The 19,123-nt window shown below is 62.3% G+C and overlaps 4 protein-coding genes across 5 annotated transcripts in view; 3 read left to right on the top strand and 1 right to left on the bottom strand.

The window, feature by feature from the left end:
* Positions 1-3,550, top strand: part of SAMD4B (sterile alpha motif domain containing 4B) — a 48,795-nt gene extending 45,245 nt beyond the window's left edge. For both annotated transcript variants that reach the window (XM_051846668.2, XM_051846669.2), the window contains exon 13: positions 6-3,550. In XM_051846668.2, coding sequence (XP_051702628.1) covers positions 6-34 — 29 coding nt within the window. In that variant the 3' untranslated portion in view covers positions 35-3,550. The remainder of the gene's footprint in view (positions 1-5) is intronic.
* Positions 2,263-6,659, bottom strand: PAF1 (PAF1 homolog, Paf1/RNA polymerase II complex component). Its single transcript, XM_002711452.5, has 14 exons — positions 6,526-6,659; positions 6,027-6,056; positions 5,845-5,937; positions 5,464-5,585; positions 5,317-5,383; positions 5,125-5,226; positions 4,942-5,047; positions 4,791-4,859; positions 4,608-4,711; positions 4,404-4,520; positions 4,178-4,306; positions 3,044-3,149; positions 2,864-2,954; positions 2,263-2,785 (listed from the first exon to the last, which is right to left on the bottom strand). Exons 1-14 carry the CDS (start codon positions 6,570-6,572, stop codon positions 2,385-2,387), a joined length of 1,584 nt encoding a protein of 527 aa, XP_002711498.1. The 5' UTR covers positions 6,573-6,659; the 3' UTR covers positions 2,263-2,384.
* Positions 6,660-7,014: 355 nt separating this feature from the next.
* Positions 7,015-10,091, top strand: MED29 (mediator complex subunit 29). Its single transcript, XM_051846671.2, has 4 exons — positions 7,015-7,324; positions 7,721-7,779; positions 7,980-8,064; positions 9,781-10,091. The coding sequence occupies exons 1-4, from the start codon at positions 7,109-7,111 to the stop codon at positions 10,021-10,023; spliced, it is 603 nt and encodes a 200-aa protein (XP_051702631.1). The 5' UTR covers positions 7,015-7,108; the 3' UTR covers positions 10,024-10,091.
* Positions 10,092-16,486: 6,395 nt separating this feature from the next.
* Positions 16,487-19,007, top strand: ZFP36 (ZFP36 ring finger protein). The gene is made up of 2 exons (XM_051846670.2): positions 16,487-16,646; positions 17,409-19,007. The coding sequence occupies exons 1-2, from the start codon at positions 16,623-16,625 to the stop codon at positions 18,318-18,320; spliced, it is 936 nt and encodes a 311-aa protein (XP_051702630.1). The 5' UTR covers positions 16,487-16,622; the 3' UTR covers positions 18,321-19,007.
* Positions 19,008-19,123: the final 116 nt, after the last annotated feature.

Genomic DNA, 19,123 nt, shown 5'->3' with positions numbered 1-19,123 from the left:
CACAGATGGGACAGACAAAACCTCCACCATCTGACAGGACCCACAGCCCAGCGCACCCATAGGCTCCCTGGGCGGCGGGCGGGGGCCAACCCCCAACGGGCTTCTCTGCGACAGCAAGAGGGTGGGCTGGCTCAGCTATACATTCTAATATTTTTCTACTCTCTCACCCTTTTAACTTTTGTTTAACATTGGCACTCGCCTTGCTCACTCCCTGGCCCGTTTAGGGATCTCTGCTGAGGCCGGGGGAGGTAGGAGGAGCAGCCAGGACAAAGGGGCAAGGACCAGCCAGACTGCCTGCCCCTCCCTGTCCTTCCTCATTGCCCGCCTGGCCCCGTCCCACCCCTGCCCCTTCCCAAGGGAACAGACTCCCCCTGAGACAAACTGACCACTACCTTGTGGAGCCTGCTCACAAACACCTGACACCGGGGGCGGCGTGAGCAGCGGAGCTGACCTGCTCTCCAGGCTGTCCTGGGAGGAGCTGGGGAGAGGAGCCTCTCTCCGCTCCCCCCCCTTTCCCTTCCCGCTTCCCACATTCCCCAAGGACAGGAGCCACTTTCCTCTCCCCTCCTTTTGCCCTGTTTATCAGAGGTTCTCTACAATTAATTTCTTAGGCCTATTTAAGATACATATTTATATAGTTCTTAACGGTTTTTCTCTGATCATTCCCTCTCAGTTTTAGAATCCTCAGGCCTCTCTCTGAGCCAAGATAGTGGCAGGGGAAGCCTGAACTTTGAGAGGAGAGGGCAGAGCCCCCTCCTCTAGACCCCCGTGCCCTCCCCACCCCCCATCCCTGGCTCCCCAGATACAGAGGTTGAAGGTGGGCAGCCAGTGAGGTCAGGAAGTCTGTTGCCTTAACATCCCCTTCCCAGGAACACACCCTTCTCCCCTCCCGGGTCTGGCTGGTGAAAGACTTGGGGGTGAGGAATGAGGGGAAGGGGGTTGTTTGGTTTGGGATTTTTGGGATTTTTCCCTGCCCTCCCTTTTTTCCCCTACACCTCCCCCCCCCCCCCCAATTATGTCATGACCTCACTTCGTGGAACACTATGTCATAACCCAGAGATTCATCCCAGCCCGTCTCACAGACCCTCTGGGCCCTGTTCCTAATGAAGGTCGTGTTGGGGCCCAGGTGGAGGGGGAGGGGATTGGGGGTTCAGATAGTGGGGAAGCCAGGGTCCCCGTATCCCAGCCCCCTCTACTCCCCCAACTCACCCCCATTCACTGGGACATTCTCAAGCTTTTCACACCGAAAAGGAAAAAAAAAATGTTATTTTTAGATACATTTTATGAATAACTTTTGTTATGAATATGGCTGGTAACCATTGTGTATGTTATTAAAGATACAAAATGTTGGGAAAAAACAAAAAACCAAAAAAAAAAAATTTAAGACCACCCCGACCCCTGCACTATCACCCCATTCCCCAGACCTCTTTGCCCCTGTCCTCCTGGTCTGTGGATCTTCCTCTGCTCTGAGCCCAGGGAAGGGGAGGAAGCCAGGGGGCAGGGTGGCTCTGGGGACCTGCCTCTGGGTCCCCACCTCCTCTCCCAGTGCCGGGCTGGGTGGGGTGTCAGGTTTATTTATGTACCTCTTGCACACTCATCAACCTATGCAAGTCCCCCACCCCGGCCCCTCCATGTTCTGTGCCTTGCTCATTCCCCTCAGCTCCCAGGGCTTCTCCAGTCCCCTCCCACTTGCCGCGGGGAAATGGGATGGATGGGCCACCTCGCTTGGGATCAGCAGGGTGTCCCTGTTACGGGACCCTCACCTCTCCCCAACCGGTCCCATCTTGTTCACCCTGTCAGGGTGAGCTAACCTGCCCGGCACTGGGAGGTGGGGAGGGACACCCTCCCACACACACAGGGAGGCTAGAACCGCCCCCTCCCCCAACCTGACAGCAGAGTGTGCAGGACGCAGGCGGCCCCACTCTGATGGGCAGGACCCTGATCCTCTCCCACTCCCCACCCCAGGCCTCCTCCATGATTTCACTCTCCCCACCCCATTCTGTCCCCAGCCCCACTGGCAGAATCAGCTTTGAGTAACTGTACAGTTTTTCTCGCTGTTGGAGAAGACTTATTTGTTGGAGTTTCACTTGTTTAATGGTCTGGGCTTATTTTGGAGAAAAAAAAACCAAACAAAAAAAAAAGGACTGTGACCTTTGTTACGCCACATTTCACGGGAAGCCCAGTGGCTCTGCCTCTGTGCCTCACAGCCGGGCAGGGGGTGGGGTGGGGGAGCAGGGCCCAGAACGGCACCTCAGGCTGAGGGGAAGTCAGAACGCGGCTTTATTACAGTAAAGGTTTGGGGGGGGCAACATGAAGGGCTCACAAGTAGACCACCAGAAAAGTGCCTTCCTGCTCCCGATAACGGTGTCTGACCAGCCCTGGGCTCAGTCACTGTCGCTGTCAGCGTCGCTGGACTCAGAAGCTGCAGCTTCACTGCCATCCTCCTGGGCCGAGTGCTCACTGCCACTGGGGAAGGGACTGGCGCTGCGGCTGCGGCGACCGCCTGCGTCGCTGCCGCTGTCTGAATCATTGTCACTGCCACCACGGGCTCGTGCTCTGTCCTCATCGTCAGAGTCCGCATCGTCCTCTGAGTCGGCGTCACTGCCAAAGATCTCCTCCTTGTCCCGGGCAGCCCGGGCCTCATCTTCGCTGCTCTCGTCCTCGCCGCTGCCACTCTTGTCGCTGGCCTCTTCCCTGTCGCCCTCCTCGCGTTCGCTCTCGCTGCCTGAGCGCTCGTCCTCGCTGGCCTCCTTCTCACTGCTGCTGCCCTTCTCACGCTCCTCGTCTGTCCAGGAGCAGAGTGTGAGCCACCACCCCACCACTGGCGCCCCAGAGCTGGCGTGCCCGGCGTGCCCGGCCTCACCTGAGCCCCCAGCCTCCTTCTCTTCTGTCTCCATCTCCTCCTCCTCCTCCTCCTCGGGCTCGTGGTTTTCCAGCTGGGCCTTGCGCGCCTCCTGGAGGCAGCAGAATTGGGGTGGGGGGAGGGGTCGTGTGGAGCTGTCCCTCCTCACCCACCACTGCCCTGGCCGGCAGAGCCTCTCACCTGGGCCTCTAATTCCTTCTCGTTCATGTCCCGGTGTTTGACCACAAGCAGGGCGTTGGTGCCCGACTGCACCCCAGCCTTGGCTCGGCGCTTACTAAGGCGGACCCTGGAGTGGGTGAGTTGGGGAGCAGTGGAAGATGCCCGTTAGAGATGACCCTTCAGTGATGAGTCCAGCCTCACATGCTTCCCTTTCAATGTGTGGCCACACAGACCACACTAAACCCGGACTCTAGAAGGGAGACTAGCTCACGGGATTGGGGGCAGTGGAGGAGAAAGATGAATGGCTCCCTGAAACACCAGTTTGCCCTATGCCACATGCTGCTTTGTGTGTGTGTAGCTCCTTCAGAAAGGTGGTGGGAAATAATTAAAAGGTTAATTTGGTACAAAAAAATTGAAATCTCTACATAGGATTTTTTTATAATCATTTTTCATGAACTTTCTGGATATCCCACATATGCATGGATTTCAAGATTTTTTTTGCACCAAAATAAATACACTTTAATCCCATGTTCCATGAATTTTTCAAGTACCCTTTGTGTGCATGTGACCAAGAAGTGTCAAATCTGGATTTCTGGATTTTGAGGAAACAGTAGCTCTTAGCCATCACAGCACAGCAACGGTGGACCTGACTTGGACTTGGGTGTGGTGCTCTTTGGAGTTGCCAAGAGCTCCGGGTCACCCAGCTGCCACCAGCCTCTGCCTTTCATAATTCCTGCCTGACCATGGGCTTGGAACTTGTCATCTCTGCTTTAAAGAGAAACTCAAGTCATGCTCTCCAGCTCCTGCATGCAAGGACACCAGCACAGCAGCGAGCCCTCAGCCATCAGGGAGAAGGCTGGGAGTCACGTTTTTGAACTCGGGTCCCAGGCACTTCATTTAAACATTCATACTCATTTTATGTATCCCAGAGGCTTTGTCTGCTTTCCCGTGGAGCCTTACTGACCTCAGGCAGACCACTGGCCATGTTGAGCAGTGCAGGAAGACTTTCTCTCTGGCCTCCTGTGTTAGAACCAGGTCCAACCCATGCACATGGCCAGGCTTCTGCTGCTCTTGCTTACAAATGGCCTCGAAGCTGGTTCCACTGCCCCTGGGCTTTCAGCACAGATCCAGGCCAATCAGAGGAATATCGAGTACCTGGTCTCCAGCTCGTTGTAGTAAACCCCGTCGCCCTCACGGAATATGAAGAAGTAGTTCTCCTCGTAGCCCTTGCTAGCTTTGTTCTTCACGTTCCAGTTGTACTCTCGAGCAATCTTGTAGTCATACCTGAGGATGAGGGCAGAGCGTCAGCTCCATTCGCTTCCTGTGAGACTAAAAAGGGGACACACTTTTCAACCTCCAAGCCTGACTGCAGCCCACGTACACATCATCTGGTGCATAGTCCATCTCCTCCTCCTGGTCCCGTTTCCGTTTCTTCAGCGTCTCTTCCACAGGCAGGAAGTAGGCCACAAATTGGTTCCCTTCCTCATCCATCATACCCCTGGGTTGGGAGAAGAGAGGAGGCAGTGAAGGGAGAGCACAGAGGGGTGACGAGGCGCTGGCCAGAGTGGGCAGCAGGACCACCAACCTGATCATGGCCTGAGACATCATCTCCAGTGCAGCTGCGCCACTGGTGTCCTTAGGGGCAGGGTCTGAATCAAAGATGACCTGAGCGCATGGGTTGATCCACATCTGGGGGGTTGGGGACCCTGGGTTAGACTGGGGTGGGCAGAAGTGAGAAGCCATCCCCCTCTGCCTGCCACTCTCTGACCTTAAAGTCTGGGAAGACGGGCATGACCTCCACTGGTGTCACCCGGGGCTTGCTGTAATGCTGGGAGATCTGGTGGGGGCAAGAGCAGTGTGAGAAGGAAGAGCGCGGGCCACGCTGCGTGTACCTCTCCCTGCTCCAGCCCCGCAATTACTGATTTCTGGGCGTCCTCGAAAGTCTTCTCGATGGCTGTGATCTGGCTGTCCCTGTCTTTGTATATTTCCTCCTCGGTGAACTGCTGCTTCACAGAAACTCCAATCCTAGGAGTGGGGAGAGAGGCCTTGTAGGGGCCGGGCAGCTTCAGACCCACCCCCCTCCTTTCCCATGGGCAACTCACTTGACCTCTGGCTTCTCGTTGGAGATCCCGTAACGGTTGAACTCGGTGGAGATGTACTCCGTCTTACGCATCCACGGCACCACCTTCGCGTGCTGCTGCGATCTGGAATAAGAATGGGTGCCTCGGTAGCCCGCCACCCTCCTGCCTGGAGACCCATCTGAGCCTGGCCGCAGTACCCACTTGGAGCCCTACCTCTTCGAGCTGGTGGGGGCCTGAATCTCCTCTTCTAAGAGCTTCTCATCGGCTGGATCTAGGAGAACTAGAGGGGAGCGAGGAGGCGGGACAGTCAGGGAGGCCCGGGGCTGGCCCAGGGCAGACCCTCCCCATCGCCCCACACACCATTGGGGTCGATGCGGTAGGTGTCGGGGTTGATGAGGTCAATGGTGACCCCCAGGTCTGGCTCCGTCAGGAGGTCATGTTTGTGCTGTTTCTCCAAGGAAGTCGCTTTGTACTGGACAAACCTGGGTGAGAGAAACACGCCCGCTGGTTTCCAGCTTCCCCCTCACACCCCTGCTTCCCGAGAGGAACTCGGTGTGGGGACACGTGGGAGTCTGAAGGGACCCAAGACACTGCCGGGCGGGGCTCCGAAGTTCTAGGCAGGCACGCGCCCGGGGCCTGGGAGAGGCAGCCAAAAGACGACAAGCCCTGCCTTCCAGGACTCCCATCTCGAGTCCCCGTCCCTCGGTCCCCCGGCCCCCCGGCCCCCCGGCGCGCTCTCACCTGTTCTGGTCGAAAGGGTAGGTGATGAACTTGGGGTCGAAGGGGATGTCAGGGAGGCTGTTGCAGTATTTGACCCGGCAGACCACTCCAGACCTGGGGACACAACGGCTCAGAACCTGGGGGCCCGCCTCGGCTGCAGCCCCCGCCACCCCAGCCCCCGGAGGAAGCAGAGAGGGGCTCACCTCTCAGGCAGAGTCCGGTGGGAATTGGGCCTGAAGGGCAAGAGAGAGAGGCTTTGCTAGGACGCCGGGCAGGGTGGGCGTGCGGGGCAGTGCTAACAGGTGACAGACGCTGCCGCCTGCTGACCGGGCTGCCCCGGCTCCCGAGGGGGCCAACTACCCGACTTCCCGTGGGAAAAGCGCCCCCAAACACGTCAGGGAACGGGGCCCCGTGTTCGGTCGCTTTTGGGGGAGACGCCTCCAAGTGCTTTTAATGAACCGCGTACTCGGAGGGGTCTCCAAACGCCCCATCGAGATGAATCCCCGAGCCGCGAGCAGGGAGGGCGCGCAACCCCTGAGCCCCAGATGGAACCCGCCCCTCCGTGCAGGCTGCGCGCCCCGTGACGTCACGGCGGGCCGGAGCCGGTGACGTCGTCAGCAGAGCCCCCTCGCCCGATCCCCTGCGCAGCAGAAGGCCAGGCGGACAGACGCAAGCGGTGCAGCCCGGCGGCGTGGCGCCTACCTGTGGCCATCCTCCCGCTGCGCCTGGGTCTGGATGGTGGGCGCCATGGCGACCAGGCGCCGGCGGCCCTCACGGGGTCCTCGCGGCGCCGCCGGGAGACGCGGAGGGGCGTGCCGATCGCGAGACGCCGGCTCTGAGGCAGGGCTCCGGGGCGGCTCCGCTGTCTGCGAGGAGAGTGTCGCGGGGAGGCGGCCTGACGAGAACCGCTCCGGGCGAGCCTCAGGGAAACGCGCAGGCAGCGTCGGGGACGAACTCGCAGCTCCGGCTCTCCCAACCGCCGCCTGGGCGCTGAGGACCCGACAGGTCACTTCAGGCCGCGAGGCCTTCGGGGAAATAGAGTCCGAATCCACGCCACGCACGGATTGGCGAGCGCTTAGGTGAAGGGCGGAGCGATGTAAGAAAGGCCTCCTGTGATTGGTGGAAGGCTTTTTCAATCTGGGCGTTGGGTTTGAGGGCGCTGGAAGACGAGGTACCTCCTTTCCTCCTATTGGCTGACTTGTTTGGGAGGCGGTGCTAACTAGCAGACGCAGCCTAGAGATGGCGACGCACGTGTGACGCACTTCCGGCGCTCTGAGCGACGAAGATGGCTGCTCCCCAGCAGCAGGCTCCGGGGGCGTCTTCGGCCGCTGGTGTATCGGGCCCAGGGTCGGCTGGCGGCCCCGGCCCCCAGCAGCAGCCGCCGCCGCCGGCACAGCTGGTGGGCTCGTCGCAGAGCGGCCTACTGCAGCAGCAGCAGCAGGACTTCGACCCTGTGCAGCGCTACAAGATGCTCATCCCGCAGCTCAAGGAGAGTCTGCAGGTGACCGCCTGGGGCCGCGGGGCGCAGCGGCTTTGCTTTCCCGACTCCCGGGGGCCGTTCAGGCGGGGAGAGCGCGCAGGCAGCGAAAGACCTGCTTTTTGTGAGGCCAAAGCTAGGCTGTGCGCAGTGACAGTGTCGGGTGGGATTAACGTAGACGTTGAGGCCGAGCGGGAGGGAGCCCGAGAGAAGCGGGCTCGGGTCGTTAACGCCTGAATGCAGATTGCCCGTGGGGCGTGGGCGAGGGTACTCCGGAAGGTTACAGGACGGAGCCCCCGGGGAGGGCGGGGAGGGTCGCTGTGGGACTGGAAATGAGCAGTGTTCCGAGTCGGCAGGGGAGGAGCCAGAGCGGGGTTGGATCTCAGCTACCTAAGGCATCCTCTTCTGTTTTTTAACTAGACCCTGATGAAGGTTGCAGCCCAGAACTTGATTCAAAACACTAACATTGACAATGGACAGTGAGTGCGGCCCCCTTCCCCAGAATACCCTGTCTCCTGTCTCCACCCCTGCACTCTCACCCCCCCCCCCCATTTCCAAGCCCTGCCTGGGACTTCCTGCACCTGTCCCTGGTTGCCTGACGGGCGTTTGGGGGCCTAGACAGTGCTTTTCCAGAGGTTGGAGACCCATTCCTCAGCCACCTTTTTCTCCTGAGCTGTAGAAAGAGCAGTGACGGACCCATCCAGCGCTTTGACAAGTGCCTGGAGGAGTTCTACGCGCTCTGTGACCAGCTGGAACTCTGCCTGGTAAGAACCTATGGACACTGGGGACCGCAGCCCTGCCTCAGTCGGGGGGGGGGGGGTTGGTCTTCAGGAACCCTCCCCCAGTCAGTCAGCTCACGCTCCCTAGATCAGCCCTGCACCCCAGCCAACGCTGAGGACACGGTGTTGCCCTGGTCATGCCCTCTGGGAGCTGGCTGTCCAGCGGGTGACAGATACACCCTCAGAGCAGTGACAGCTCAGAGTGGCTGGGCTGTGACGGACGAAGCCCAGTCCAGAGTGGCCGTGGCTGGGGAGGGAGGGGAGGCACAGGCAGGGGAGCACAGGGCAAGGAGGGAGGAGGCAGAGGGGGCTGTGGGAGCTCAGGACGGAAGAGGAGCGGGAGTTGAGAGGAGGGCGAGTGGAGTCAGGCGGCCTCTGTGGCTTGGGTTCCTCCTCTGGAAGGTGGAGTTTCGGGAAAAACTCAGCATGGTCACACGCATACAGGACTGAGGCATTCCCAGGCACGCGCACAGGTTTCCCGGAGTATTACCTTCATCATCGTTATTCTGGATTTTTTTAAAAGATGTATTTATTTATTTGATAGAGTTACAGAAGGAGAAGCAGAGGGAGTTTGTTATCTTCCATCTGCTGGTTAACTCCCCTAATGGCCAAATGGCAACAGGCGGAGCTGGGCTGATCTGAAGCCAGGAGCTTCTTCCTGCCTCCCACACGGGTGCAGGGGCCCAAGCACTTGGGCGGTCCTCTGCTGCCTTCCCAGGCCACAGCAGGGAGCTGAACCGGAAGTGGAGCAGCAGGACTTGAAGCAGTGCCCATATGGGATGCTGGCCCTGCAGGCAGTGGCTTTACCCGCTGCACCACGGCGCCGGCCCTGGCCTAGGTCTTGAAGGAAGCCAGGTTAGGGATGTCAGGAAGTTCAGTTGGCTGAGGGGTAGTAGCACTGGAGCCTGTTGGATTCTGAATGAAACCCCAAGGACACTGGGGAGTCAGCTTTCAGGTAAAGAACGGGGACTCGTTTGCTTTTTAAGAATAAATGGCTGGCAGATGAGGGGTGGGTTGGAGGTAGGAGCCCGGGGGCAGCCATGGGCTGGAACTAGACTCCACCAGGGCAGGACCCGAAGGGGCAGGGCGGGAGCAGTTGGGAACCCGGAGGCTCCATCAGGCCGTGGGACAGATGTGCTACTGGGCAGGAGTTTCCAGGAGGAGACCCAGGGCTCTGGTTAAACACTGGGACATCCCTTAGACAGGATTCAGGTGGGGAAAGCATGAGGGCCCAGGAGCGCCAGGGGAGGCTGGGGACAAAGACTGGGCCACCAGGTACACGGAGTTGGGAGAGGAGTGGAGTGAGTCTGGCCATCCCTGGCAGGGCCTGGGCGTCACTGCACGGAAGTCTTGGGTAGGCTGAGAAGTGCCTGAAGAATCGGGTGGAACGAGGAGCAGAGGCAGGGGCCTGGCCAGTAGCAACGGCGCCTGACAGCAGGGAACATCCGTCAGTTAGCACTTGAAGTGCTTACCTCTGCTCACCTCATCACCTTAGGAGGGGGAAGAGGTGGTGACAGACAGCTGAGGCCCAGAGAGGAGCAGCTGCATGCCTGGGCCCCCCCTGCAGTGACCGTCAGCAGCAGGCTGTGACCCCGAGACCCTGGGAGTGCAGAGGCCCCGCAGGCTGGCCCTTGGCAGGGGGGAGGGGACTGGAAGATCCCAGAGCGAGGCTGATGCTGCCCCTTGCCTGCCTGTCCACAGCGCCTGGCACACGAATGCTTGTCCCAGAGCTGTGACAGCGCCAAGCACTCCCCGACGCTGGTGCCCACGGCCACCAAGCCTGATGCGGTGCAGCCCGACAGCCTGCCCTACCCACAGTACCTGGCGGTCATCAAAGCCCAGATTGCCTGTGCCAAGGACATTCACACCGCCCTGCTGGACTGCGCCAACAAGGTCACGGGCAAGACGCCTGCACCGCCCACGGGCCCCGGGGGCACCCTGTGAGGGGCAGGGCAGGGGATGGGGCAGGTGGAGGGGCCGGGGTGGAGGAAATGAAGAGTGGCCTGAGCGAAGCAGATTGTCTCTGACTGGTTCTTCCCGCCTGAGCACTGCAGCAGACAGCAGGGGGCAGCAGAGGCCAGCAGGGCGGCTCCTGGCTCCCTCTGTCCACTTGGGCTTCTCTCCCTGGCTCAGGGTGGACTTTGGACCGTGCCTGCCCAGGACCTCTGGGTTCCAGGGCCATCTTCCCACCTGGCCTGGGTGTGGTGCCATGGCTGGGCCCCTCCCCCCATGCCTCCTGGACTGCCCACTTGGGAGGTGGTCTCCTTTCCTTTTCCTACTGGTGCTGTGTCTCCTCTGTTAACGCATCTGTCACCTCTCTGTCCCTGTGCTCTGCGTCTCCGTGTCTCTTACCTCTCTGCCCCTGTTGCCATCTTTAGCCCCTTGCTCACTCCTGGTACCCGATGGCCATGAGGGCAACCAAACCCCCTTGGTTTCCTGGCTCAGAGGACAGGGACTGCATTCCCAGTGACCCCCAGCACCTTCCCATGGCAGCCCCGCCCGCAGGCCCCTGGCCCAGGAAAGGAGAAGTGGAGGTGGGAAGTGGGCCCTGACCTCAGCAAGCCTGACTGGGGAGCAGCTCGAGCCCCCACCCATCCCCAGACCCTGCGTCAGCAGAACGCAGACGAGGGCATTGTGCAATCCGTGGGGAGGCTTGGCCCAGCTGGACGCCTGGGTCCCTATATTTTTAGCCCCAAAGGAGAAGTGAAAAGGCCCCAACACTGGTGAATCATCAGTCCTGGGAAGAACCCAGCTCCGGGAAGCAGGCCGTGGGCAGGGGGCTTCGGGAAGGGAGGGCCGCACGAGGCTCCCCACTTCCCGCAGGGCTTCTTCGGGGAGCTCAGCTGTGGCCTTCAGGCCTGGGCAAGCACAGGGAGAGCTTCCAGCCCAGGCCCAGCTGCCGGGCTATGAAAGGCTCAAGTGACTCAGCCTGGCTGGAGAACTGCCCCACCCTGGGTCCCGTGTGGTGGCTTCTTGCCCCGGACCCCGTGGCCACAAGGAAGCCTGGGACCCTGGAGCCCGAGGCCCCACACTGAGAAGTGGCCAGGGTGTGTGTGTTTGTGTGCATCCCACGCTTGAAGTGCCAGGGTGGAGGGCTGGCAGCAGGAAGGCAGGCGGGAGGCCCTGTGCACCGAGGGCAGCCCTTCACCAGCCCCTCGGATGATCTAGGACCACCCCCGTACCTGGTGCCAGCTGGTGACGGGGTTTCATACAGCCACGAAGTGCCTGCACAGCAACACCTAGAGCTTGATCACATAAGTGGACTGCAGCCCAGCCCCTGCCAGCGGGGCACCCAGATAAACATGGCAGGGGAGTCCTGCCTTGCCAACACCCCCTCACCCCTGCAGCAGAGCCCACCAGCGTCCCAGCTGGGGCCCAGGCCACACTGGCCATGGGCGCACACGCGAGAGGATGGAGGTAGAGCTGGCTCCAGAAAGTAGTGTCACAACAGCAACACACACGGTGGGGACGTGGTGTCCCAGCACCCAGCGTACAGAAACCAGCAGACTTAAAGCTGCTCCAGGGCGGGGTCCGAGGTGCCCCATCCCGTGTCAGAGTGCCTGCTTTCAGGTCCCAGCTCCGTTTCCGATTCCAGCTTCCTGCTTAACAGCCCTCTGGGGGCTGCAGGTGTTGGCCCAAGTATTTGGGTCTCTGCCAGACTGAGTTCTGGGCTCTGGCTTCTGCCTGGTCCAGCCCAGCTGTGTGGACACTTGGGGAGTGAACCAGCAGACAGAAACACCGCCCATCCCCCTCTCTGATCCTCCCTCTCTCTGTGTCACTCTGCCTTTCCAATAAACAACTAGGTTTAAAAAAACACACAAAACCACAAAAAAAAAAAAAAAAAAAGAAAGAAACTGTAGGCCATGGGTTGATGGATGCACACTAGCAGGCACCATGGGGTGCACCAGGAAGTGGTGGTCACTCACGCCGCACATCTGTGTGCAGGCCAAGCCCTGGTCCTGGAGCCCATGCCCTCGTGAGCTGAAGTGGGATGACAGCACAGCATAGCACACTGCGAGGAGTCCCCAGACAAAGGCAGAGCAGTGAGGTCAGACGAGAGTGGTGATGACAAGACAAGGCCCTGAGGAATAAATCCAAACAAGTGCAACATTTGCACATGGAGAAGAAAGTTCGGTTTATTGAAAAGTATTAAAAGTTGGAGAAGCCAGGGGTGGGCTTCAGGCCTAATGGTTAAGCAGCCAGCTGGGGGACTGCCTAGTCCTGTGCCTGCCTCTGGCTCCGGCTCCAGCTTCCTGCTAATGCAGACCCCACCAGGAAGTGGCGATGGCTCAGGTCCCTGGGTTCCTGCCACCACCCCCCAGGCCTGGATTGAGCCCTCAGGTTCAGCCCAGGCATTTGGGCAGTGACAGCTGGGGGGAGGCGGGGTGTCAAAAAACTTTTTTCATAAAAACAGTTTGAGAATTTCGTTGGGTAGTAAGTTTCATGAGCACTCATGGCCTCCAAATACGATTTGTTAAAAAAAATGACAAGTTTTCTTTTAATATGGATTTTTCTAATCTTTCACAGAGGTCAAGGAAGCCTCAGTGTCGGGTGATCTTACAGCAGCTTTGAAGGAGAGGAGTAAGTGCTGTGGCCACCCAGGGTCAGTACAAAGGCCCTGAGGCAGGAGTGGGAGGAGGGAAAGGAGTGGGGCTTTGGTGAGCACAGGGGATGCAGAGCCGCCCTTGGGCTCCAGCAGACCAGCAGAACCTGTCATCCGCCACCATGCTGCTCCTAGGGACCCCATCCCATTGAGTCCCACAAACAGGGAACAAGCCTACCATGCGAATCCACAAACAGCCCTGTAACCACCACTTAGCCCGCTATCTCTCACCCATCGCAGACTTTGCCCATCACTGGCTGACTCAGCCCTGCTGTCGGCCAAACATCTGCAGCAGACTCATCAGCGGGCACAGATAAGGCCGGTGCACACTCCCGGCCTCTCAGGTGCAAGTGTGCGTCGGCTCTGCCCTCGGAGGCGGAACTCAAACAGCCACACGGAGGGGGGTCACGCCAGCCACCCTCCACATCACGCGCAGCTCACGTCAGAAACCAAAGTTCACCGGCTCCACTGCCTTGTGACTGGGCCACACAGACGCGGGCCCGCCGCCTTCTCGGGCGCATGCGGGCTCCCAGACGCAAGCAACGACACAGACACGCACGTGAACACCAATCACACACCCGAGGGCTCCGGCTGCCACCGCCAGCCTCAGAGCTGCTGCGTGCAGCCCCTCGGCCTCCCCCCGGGCCAGGCACCTGCCCGCGGTCACACACGCTGAGTCACTCCGGATCCGTCCGTGGTCACAGCTGCACACGGATGTGCAGGTGGGCACGGAAGCCAGCGTCCTCCCCACGGCCGCCGCAGCCACAGCAGCAGGGCACTTACTGAGTCCTCCCCACACACCCATTCCCCGGGACGCCTAAGGCACACGCGGCACGGCCGATCACCCGGGGAAACCCTGCACACCCCTGCCCGGGCACCCCGCACATCACGCCCCCAGGGGCCTGCTTCCACGCTCCACACGCCGGCCGGCCGGCCCTCGCCCAGACCACGCCGCCAGGCGCGCACACGTGCCGCGCGAGTACACGGCCCCCGGCTCGCCCGTGCGCTCGCACCGGCTCTCACACCCCCGCGTTTCCCGTCCCCGCTTGTTTTTCTGGAAACTCTGCTCTCCGTTCCCCTCCCCCCCACGGGCCGGAAGTGCTCGCTGTATTTTTAGCTTCTCTGGTTTCCGCCCCCTTCTCCCTGCCCCCCTCCGCGGCCCGCAGCGGGCGCGCACCCCTGCAGCAGGCGCGCACGCCCCGCGGGGACCCAGGCCGCCCCCTTCCCACCGTCATTCCACAGGGGATTCCCGGCCGCTGCTGGAGCCGCGGATTTTCCCGCTGGCTACGTGGGGCGTGGGGAGGAGTCCCGCCGTGAACTTCCTTCTAGTCTGAGACGCTGAGGCCCGGGGTGGGGGGGCGACCTTGACTCCGGGCCCTGAGGGAGGCGGGGCAGGAGCGTGAACTCCCGGGTCTGAGAGGAGGGTGGGGGCCTGGACCCCGGGGTCTGAGGGAGGAGGGCTGGGGCCTGGACCCCGGGGTCTGAGGGAGGAGGGCTGGGCCTGGACCCCGGGGTCTGAGGGAGGAGGGCTGGGCCTGGACCCCTGGGTGTGAGGGAGGGGCTGGGTCAGGACCCCGGGGTCTGAGGGAGGAGGGCTGGGTCAGGACCCCTGGGTCTGAGGGAGGAGGGGCTGGGCCTAGACCCAGGGTATGAGGGAGGAGGGCTGGGCCTGGACCCCGGGGTCTGAGGGAGGAGGGGCTGGGCCTAGACCCCGGGTCTGAGGGAGGAGGGCTGGGCCTGGACCCCTGGGTCTGAGGGAGGAGGGGCTGGGCCTGGAATAACTAGCAAGCTGAGGCGGAGGCCTCGCTGCGTGAGTCCACGGGGTTTGAGTCGGTCCTTTCGCGCACCAACGCCGGCCCCCAGACTCCTCAAGAGGGGTCGGGTCCCCACCGTCCAGCGCTGAGGCCCATGACTCAGCAGTTGAGAGAGGGGAGGGGGCCAGACTGACTCAAGGATGGGAAATGTTCCCTGTCTCCAAGGAATCGAAACTGGAATCCCTCCTCCAGGATCGCGGCCAGAGCCCAGCCCGGCCCCGAGGACCCCGGGGCGCAGCGCCCCCCACCTCGCGCGGGCACACGCACCGCAGCCGCGCGGGACTGGGCGCCAGCGTGGAGGCAGGAGCCTCGGGTCCCCTGTCCTCCACCCCCGCCCCAGTCCTGGGGCTGTGTTTACAGGAGATGGGAGCCCTGGTTACGAGAGGAACCCGGGCGTCCGGGCTGAGCCTCCTCGTCACGGCTTCCAGGAAGCCCCCCTCCCCCGCCCCTCGCGGGTGAGTCACGGGCGAGCGGGAGGCTGCGACCGTGCCAGAGCTGCCCGCGGCCCGCCCCGCTCACGGGACCGGCCGAGGAAGGCCCCTTGGCCCCAGAGAGCGCCGCAACAGGGATTCCCCGCCGCGCCGGGGCCGCTAGAATCTCCCCGCCTCGGCACGGGCCCGCGGCCCCCAACAGTGAACTTTGCGCCATTGTGACCGCCGTGGCGAGGACTTCCTACCCCGTGTTTTCACCGGGCAGCAAGCTCACCGAGACCCCCTTGGGGAGGGGGAGGGGGAGGGAAAGTAAACCAGCACCCCCTACCCCCCCCAGATCTTAGCCGAGAGTTCTCACTGCGGGCCGCGCTTTGATTATGAAAGACTCGCCAACATGGCGAAGCAGCCCGGGCAACCGAGGCTTCTCCCCGGGCACCCCTGGCGGTCGCAGCCCGGCCGGCCCGCACCTGGGGACAACCCACTTCTTGCGTTTCAAAACAGCGCTCGGGCGAGGCGGTCTTCCCCAGGAGCGAGGGCCCGCCCACCTGTCCCATCTTGGGCGCCGTCCGGCAGAGGCCCCGCGGCCGGGCGGCTGCTGCTCCCGGGCTGGGGGCCTGCGAGGGTGACCTGACGTGGGTGTCCGGCAGTGTGAGCGCGTGGAAAGCGGAGACAGCCCTGAGTGCCCCCGCGGGTGTCTGCGACCCCACCCCCTCTCGATGACGGCGGCTCCCAGGCCTGGGTCTCCGGTTTGGGAGCGAGGCGGAGCTGCCCCAGCAGGTGTCAGAGAAGGGAATGCCCTATCAGGCAGAATGGTTTCCCTCCCTGCACTTGGCCAGAGTGGACTTTGGGCCTGGGGGGGGGGGTGTTGTTTCTTTGTTAATTCTTCCTCTTGGGGGTTCTTTGCGACCCCCCCCCTCGCTCGCACCGCTCCCGCCTCAGAACTTCTCTGGGGGGGTCGTCTCCTCCCTCGGTGTAGAATCTCTGCCTGTGTCTCTCCACCTCTGGTGTCTCTCCCTGCGCCTCCCTCCATCTCACCCTCTCTCAGCACGGCTCTGCGTGTCTCTCCCTTTCTCTCAGCGTTATGCCTTCCTGTCTCTGTGTCCCTGCGACTCCCTGTGTACGTCTGTTTCCCATGTTCCCCCCCCCACCCCCACACACACCCCGGGTCTCTTCCTCCCTGTCTCTCCCTTTCCAGCTACCTGCCGGCCTCTGGCTCGCTGTGTGAGCCCGTCCCTCCCTCTGCTTCTCGTCGGTTTTTTCTCTCCTCTGCCCACCCCCCGCGCCGTCAGCCGCGCAGGCCCTCTCGGCCTCTGCCCTTGTCAGTTGCTCCGGCAGCCCTGCCCCCACCCGTGTCCCAGTTCCATTCTCCGGCCTCCGTCTCTAGCCTTGAAACCTGGGCAGGCAGACGCCCTTCCCGCCCCGCGCCCCACCCCACGCACTCCCCTCCGGGCCGCCCCGCCGCGCGCAGGCCCCGTCCTGGCCGGCAGCCGGGCGGAAGGGGACTAGCCCAGGGCCCGTCGGGCTGCGCCGGGGGCGCGCGTCCGGGAAGCGCCCCTCCTGGCCCCGCCCCGCCCTGGGCCCGCCCCTCTCGACCACGCCCCCACTGCCCTATAAGAAGGTGTCTGTCGCGGGTAGCCGCAGCCTGGTTTCAGCGCTCCGACTTTGGGCCGATCCCTCAGGGCCAAACGCGCCGCCATGGATCTCACAGCCATCTACGAGGTGAGTCCCCTCCGGACTCCCCAGCGCCGGGACGCTAGCCTCCCTGCCAAGCTGGGGGGGGGGGCTCTTCTGCGCTACACCCTCCGACCCCGGCCCCCGGCTGCCTTTTCCGGACCGACCTGATTATCGGGGGGCGGGGGTGGGGGGTGGGAAGTAAAAATGGAGCCCCCGCCTGCCGGCTCTCGGCCCGGCCGGCACTTGGGTGGGGGCCCCGTGGAGTGGCCGCTGGGAAACTTTGCTCAGACCAGGGCTGGTCGGAGGCGGAAACGGCGCCGCACCTGGCTCACCCCTCGTAGTCGCCGAGGGCGCGGTGCCGCGCGGAGGCGTTTTTGGGGCTGAGTCTCGGGGCGGGGAAGCCGACTTCTGCCTCTGACGCCTCGACCCGCCTTCTCCGGGAACTCAAACCCCAAAGACCAGACTCCCGAGTTGGCTCTGCCAGGCTCCTCCCGTTGTGAAACTGGAGAACTAACCCGCTGCGCTCCTCATATCCGGGAAGGCCCAGCGGCTCCAAGTTGGGGACCTGACTTTAGGGTCCCCTGTTGATCCTCCCGGGAAGCTGGGATTCCTCCTCCAGCCGTGGCTCAACGCAGAGCCCCTGAACCGGGATCGCCGCTGGGTTCCGGAAATCCCGGTTGCCGTGGGCGGGTGGGGCTCCGGCCGGGAGCCCACAAACCGGCCTGGCAAGGTCTTGAAGTGCCCTGCAGCTGGGGCGCGCCTCGCCCTGCGTCTGCGGGTGTCCTAACCCGATCCCTGTTCCCACAGAGCCTCGTGTCGCTGCACCCTGACCCCCCATCCGACCACGGAGGGACGGATCCTTCGGGACTCTGGGGCCCGGCTGGGATCACCTCTCGCCTGCCGGGCCGCTCCACCAGCCTGGTAGAGGGCCGCAGCTGCGGCTGGGTGCCGCCACCCCCTGGCTTCGCACCCCTGGCTCCCCGCCCGGGCCCGGAGCTGGCGCCCTCGCCCACCTCGCCCACGGCGACCCCCACCACCTCCTCCCGCTACAAGACTGAGCTGTGTCGGACCTTCTCGGAGAGTGGACGCTGCCGCTACGGCGCCAAATGCCAGTTTGCCCATGGCCTGGGCGAGCTGCGCCAAGCCAATCGCCACCCCAAGTACAAGACTGAACTCTGCCACAAGTTCTACCTCCAGGGCCGCTGTCCCTACGGCTCCCGCTGCCACTTCATCCACAACCCCAGCGAGGACCTGGCCGCCCCCGGCCACCCCCACGTGCTGCGCCAGAGCGTGAGCTTCTCCGGCCTGCCCTCCGGCCGCAGGACATCGCCTCCGCCGCCGGGCCTCGCAGGCCCCTCCCTGTCCTCCTGCTCCTTCTCGCCACCCAGCTCCCCGCCCCCACCGGGGGACGCTCCGCTTTCACCCTCGGCCTTCTCTGCCGCCCCTGGGACCCCCGTGGCTCGAAGGGACCCCACGCCCGCCTGCTGCCCCTCCTGCCGCCGGGCCAACCCTGTCAGCATCTGGGGGCCCTTGGGTGGCCTGGCCCGGAGCCCCTCGGCGCACTCCCTGGGCTCAGACCCGGATGAGTACGCCAGCAGCGGCAGCAGCCTGGGGGGGTCCGACTCTCCTGTCTTCGAGACGGGAGCTTTCGGGCCACCCCAGCCGCCTGCAGCCCCCAGGCGCCTCCCCATCTTCAACCGCATCTCCGTGTCTGAGTGACGGAGATCCGTTGGATAGAGGGGCGCCGCGGTGTGCCGTGGGTTCCGCTGGGCCCAGGGCCTGTGGGGAAGGGATCCTAATTCATTCAAGTGGGTCCCTCCCTCCCCCGCATTCCAAAATGCATTAACTTCACCCCTGACCCCACGCTGGGGCAGGTCCCCGGTGTGCAAGCTCAGTGTTCACGGTGTTGGGGGACAGAGTGCTCTCTGGGGTTCTTTGAAGATGTAGCATACTGGAGGGAGACAGTGAGCCCCGTCCCCCCCGACCTGCACCCCGTCTGAATCTCCTGGAATCTCATGTGCTGTGAATAGTAGCCCCCTGCGCGCCCCCTCCCACTTCTTCCTGAGGTCCCAGCGTCTGGTGGTGAGTGGAGCCTCCCCGAGGGAGACTCCTGGTGCTCAAATTTCCCTCCACAAGCAAGCAAAGCCGTTGCCAAACCCCTCCCCCAACCGACGGGCCCTTTATTTATGACGACTTTATTTATTCTAATAAGGTTTTATAGTATTTATATATATTGAGTCGTCTGCTTCCTTTGTATTTTTTCCTCCTCTTTTTTGTAATATTGGAAACTGGTATAATTATTAAGTATGCTATAATAATATATTAAGTAATATATATTGTTACCTTAAAAGTCTATTTTTGTGTTTTAGAATTTTTAAATAAAAGGAACCGGCGTGTAAACTGGAACCCTGGCCTTTGTGCTGTCCGGGGCGGGGAGGGGGCGAGAGCCCAGCCGCCCTGCGGCGCTTACCTGGCAGGAAGTGACGTCACCAGGCCCGCCGTTCACCTGAGAGGGCGGGGCC

This window comes from Oryctolagus cuniculus, chromosome 18 (assembly GCF_964237555.1).
Source record: "Oryctolagus cuniculus chromosome 18, mOryCun1.1, whole genome shotgun sequence".
Taxonomy (NCBI): domain Eukaryota; kingdom Metazoa; phylum Chordata; class Mammalia; order Lagomorpha; family Leporidae; genus Oryctolagus; species Oryctolagus cuniculus.
The sequence above is the reverse complement of the archived record's forward strand: the minus strand, read 5'-3'. Positions and strand labels throughout refer to the sequence as shown.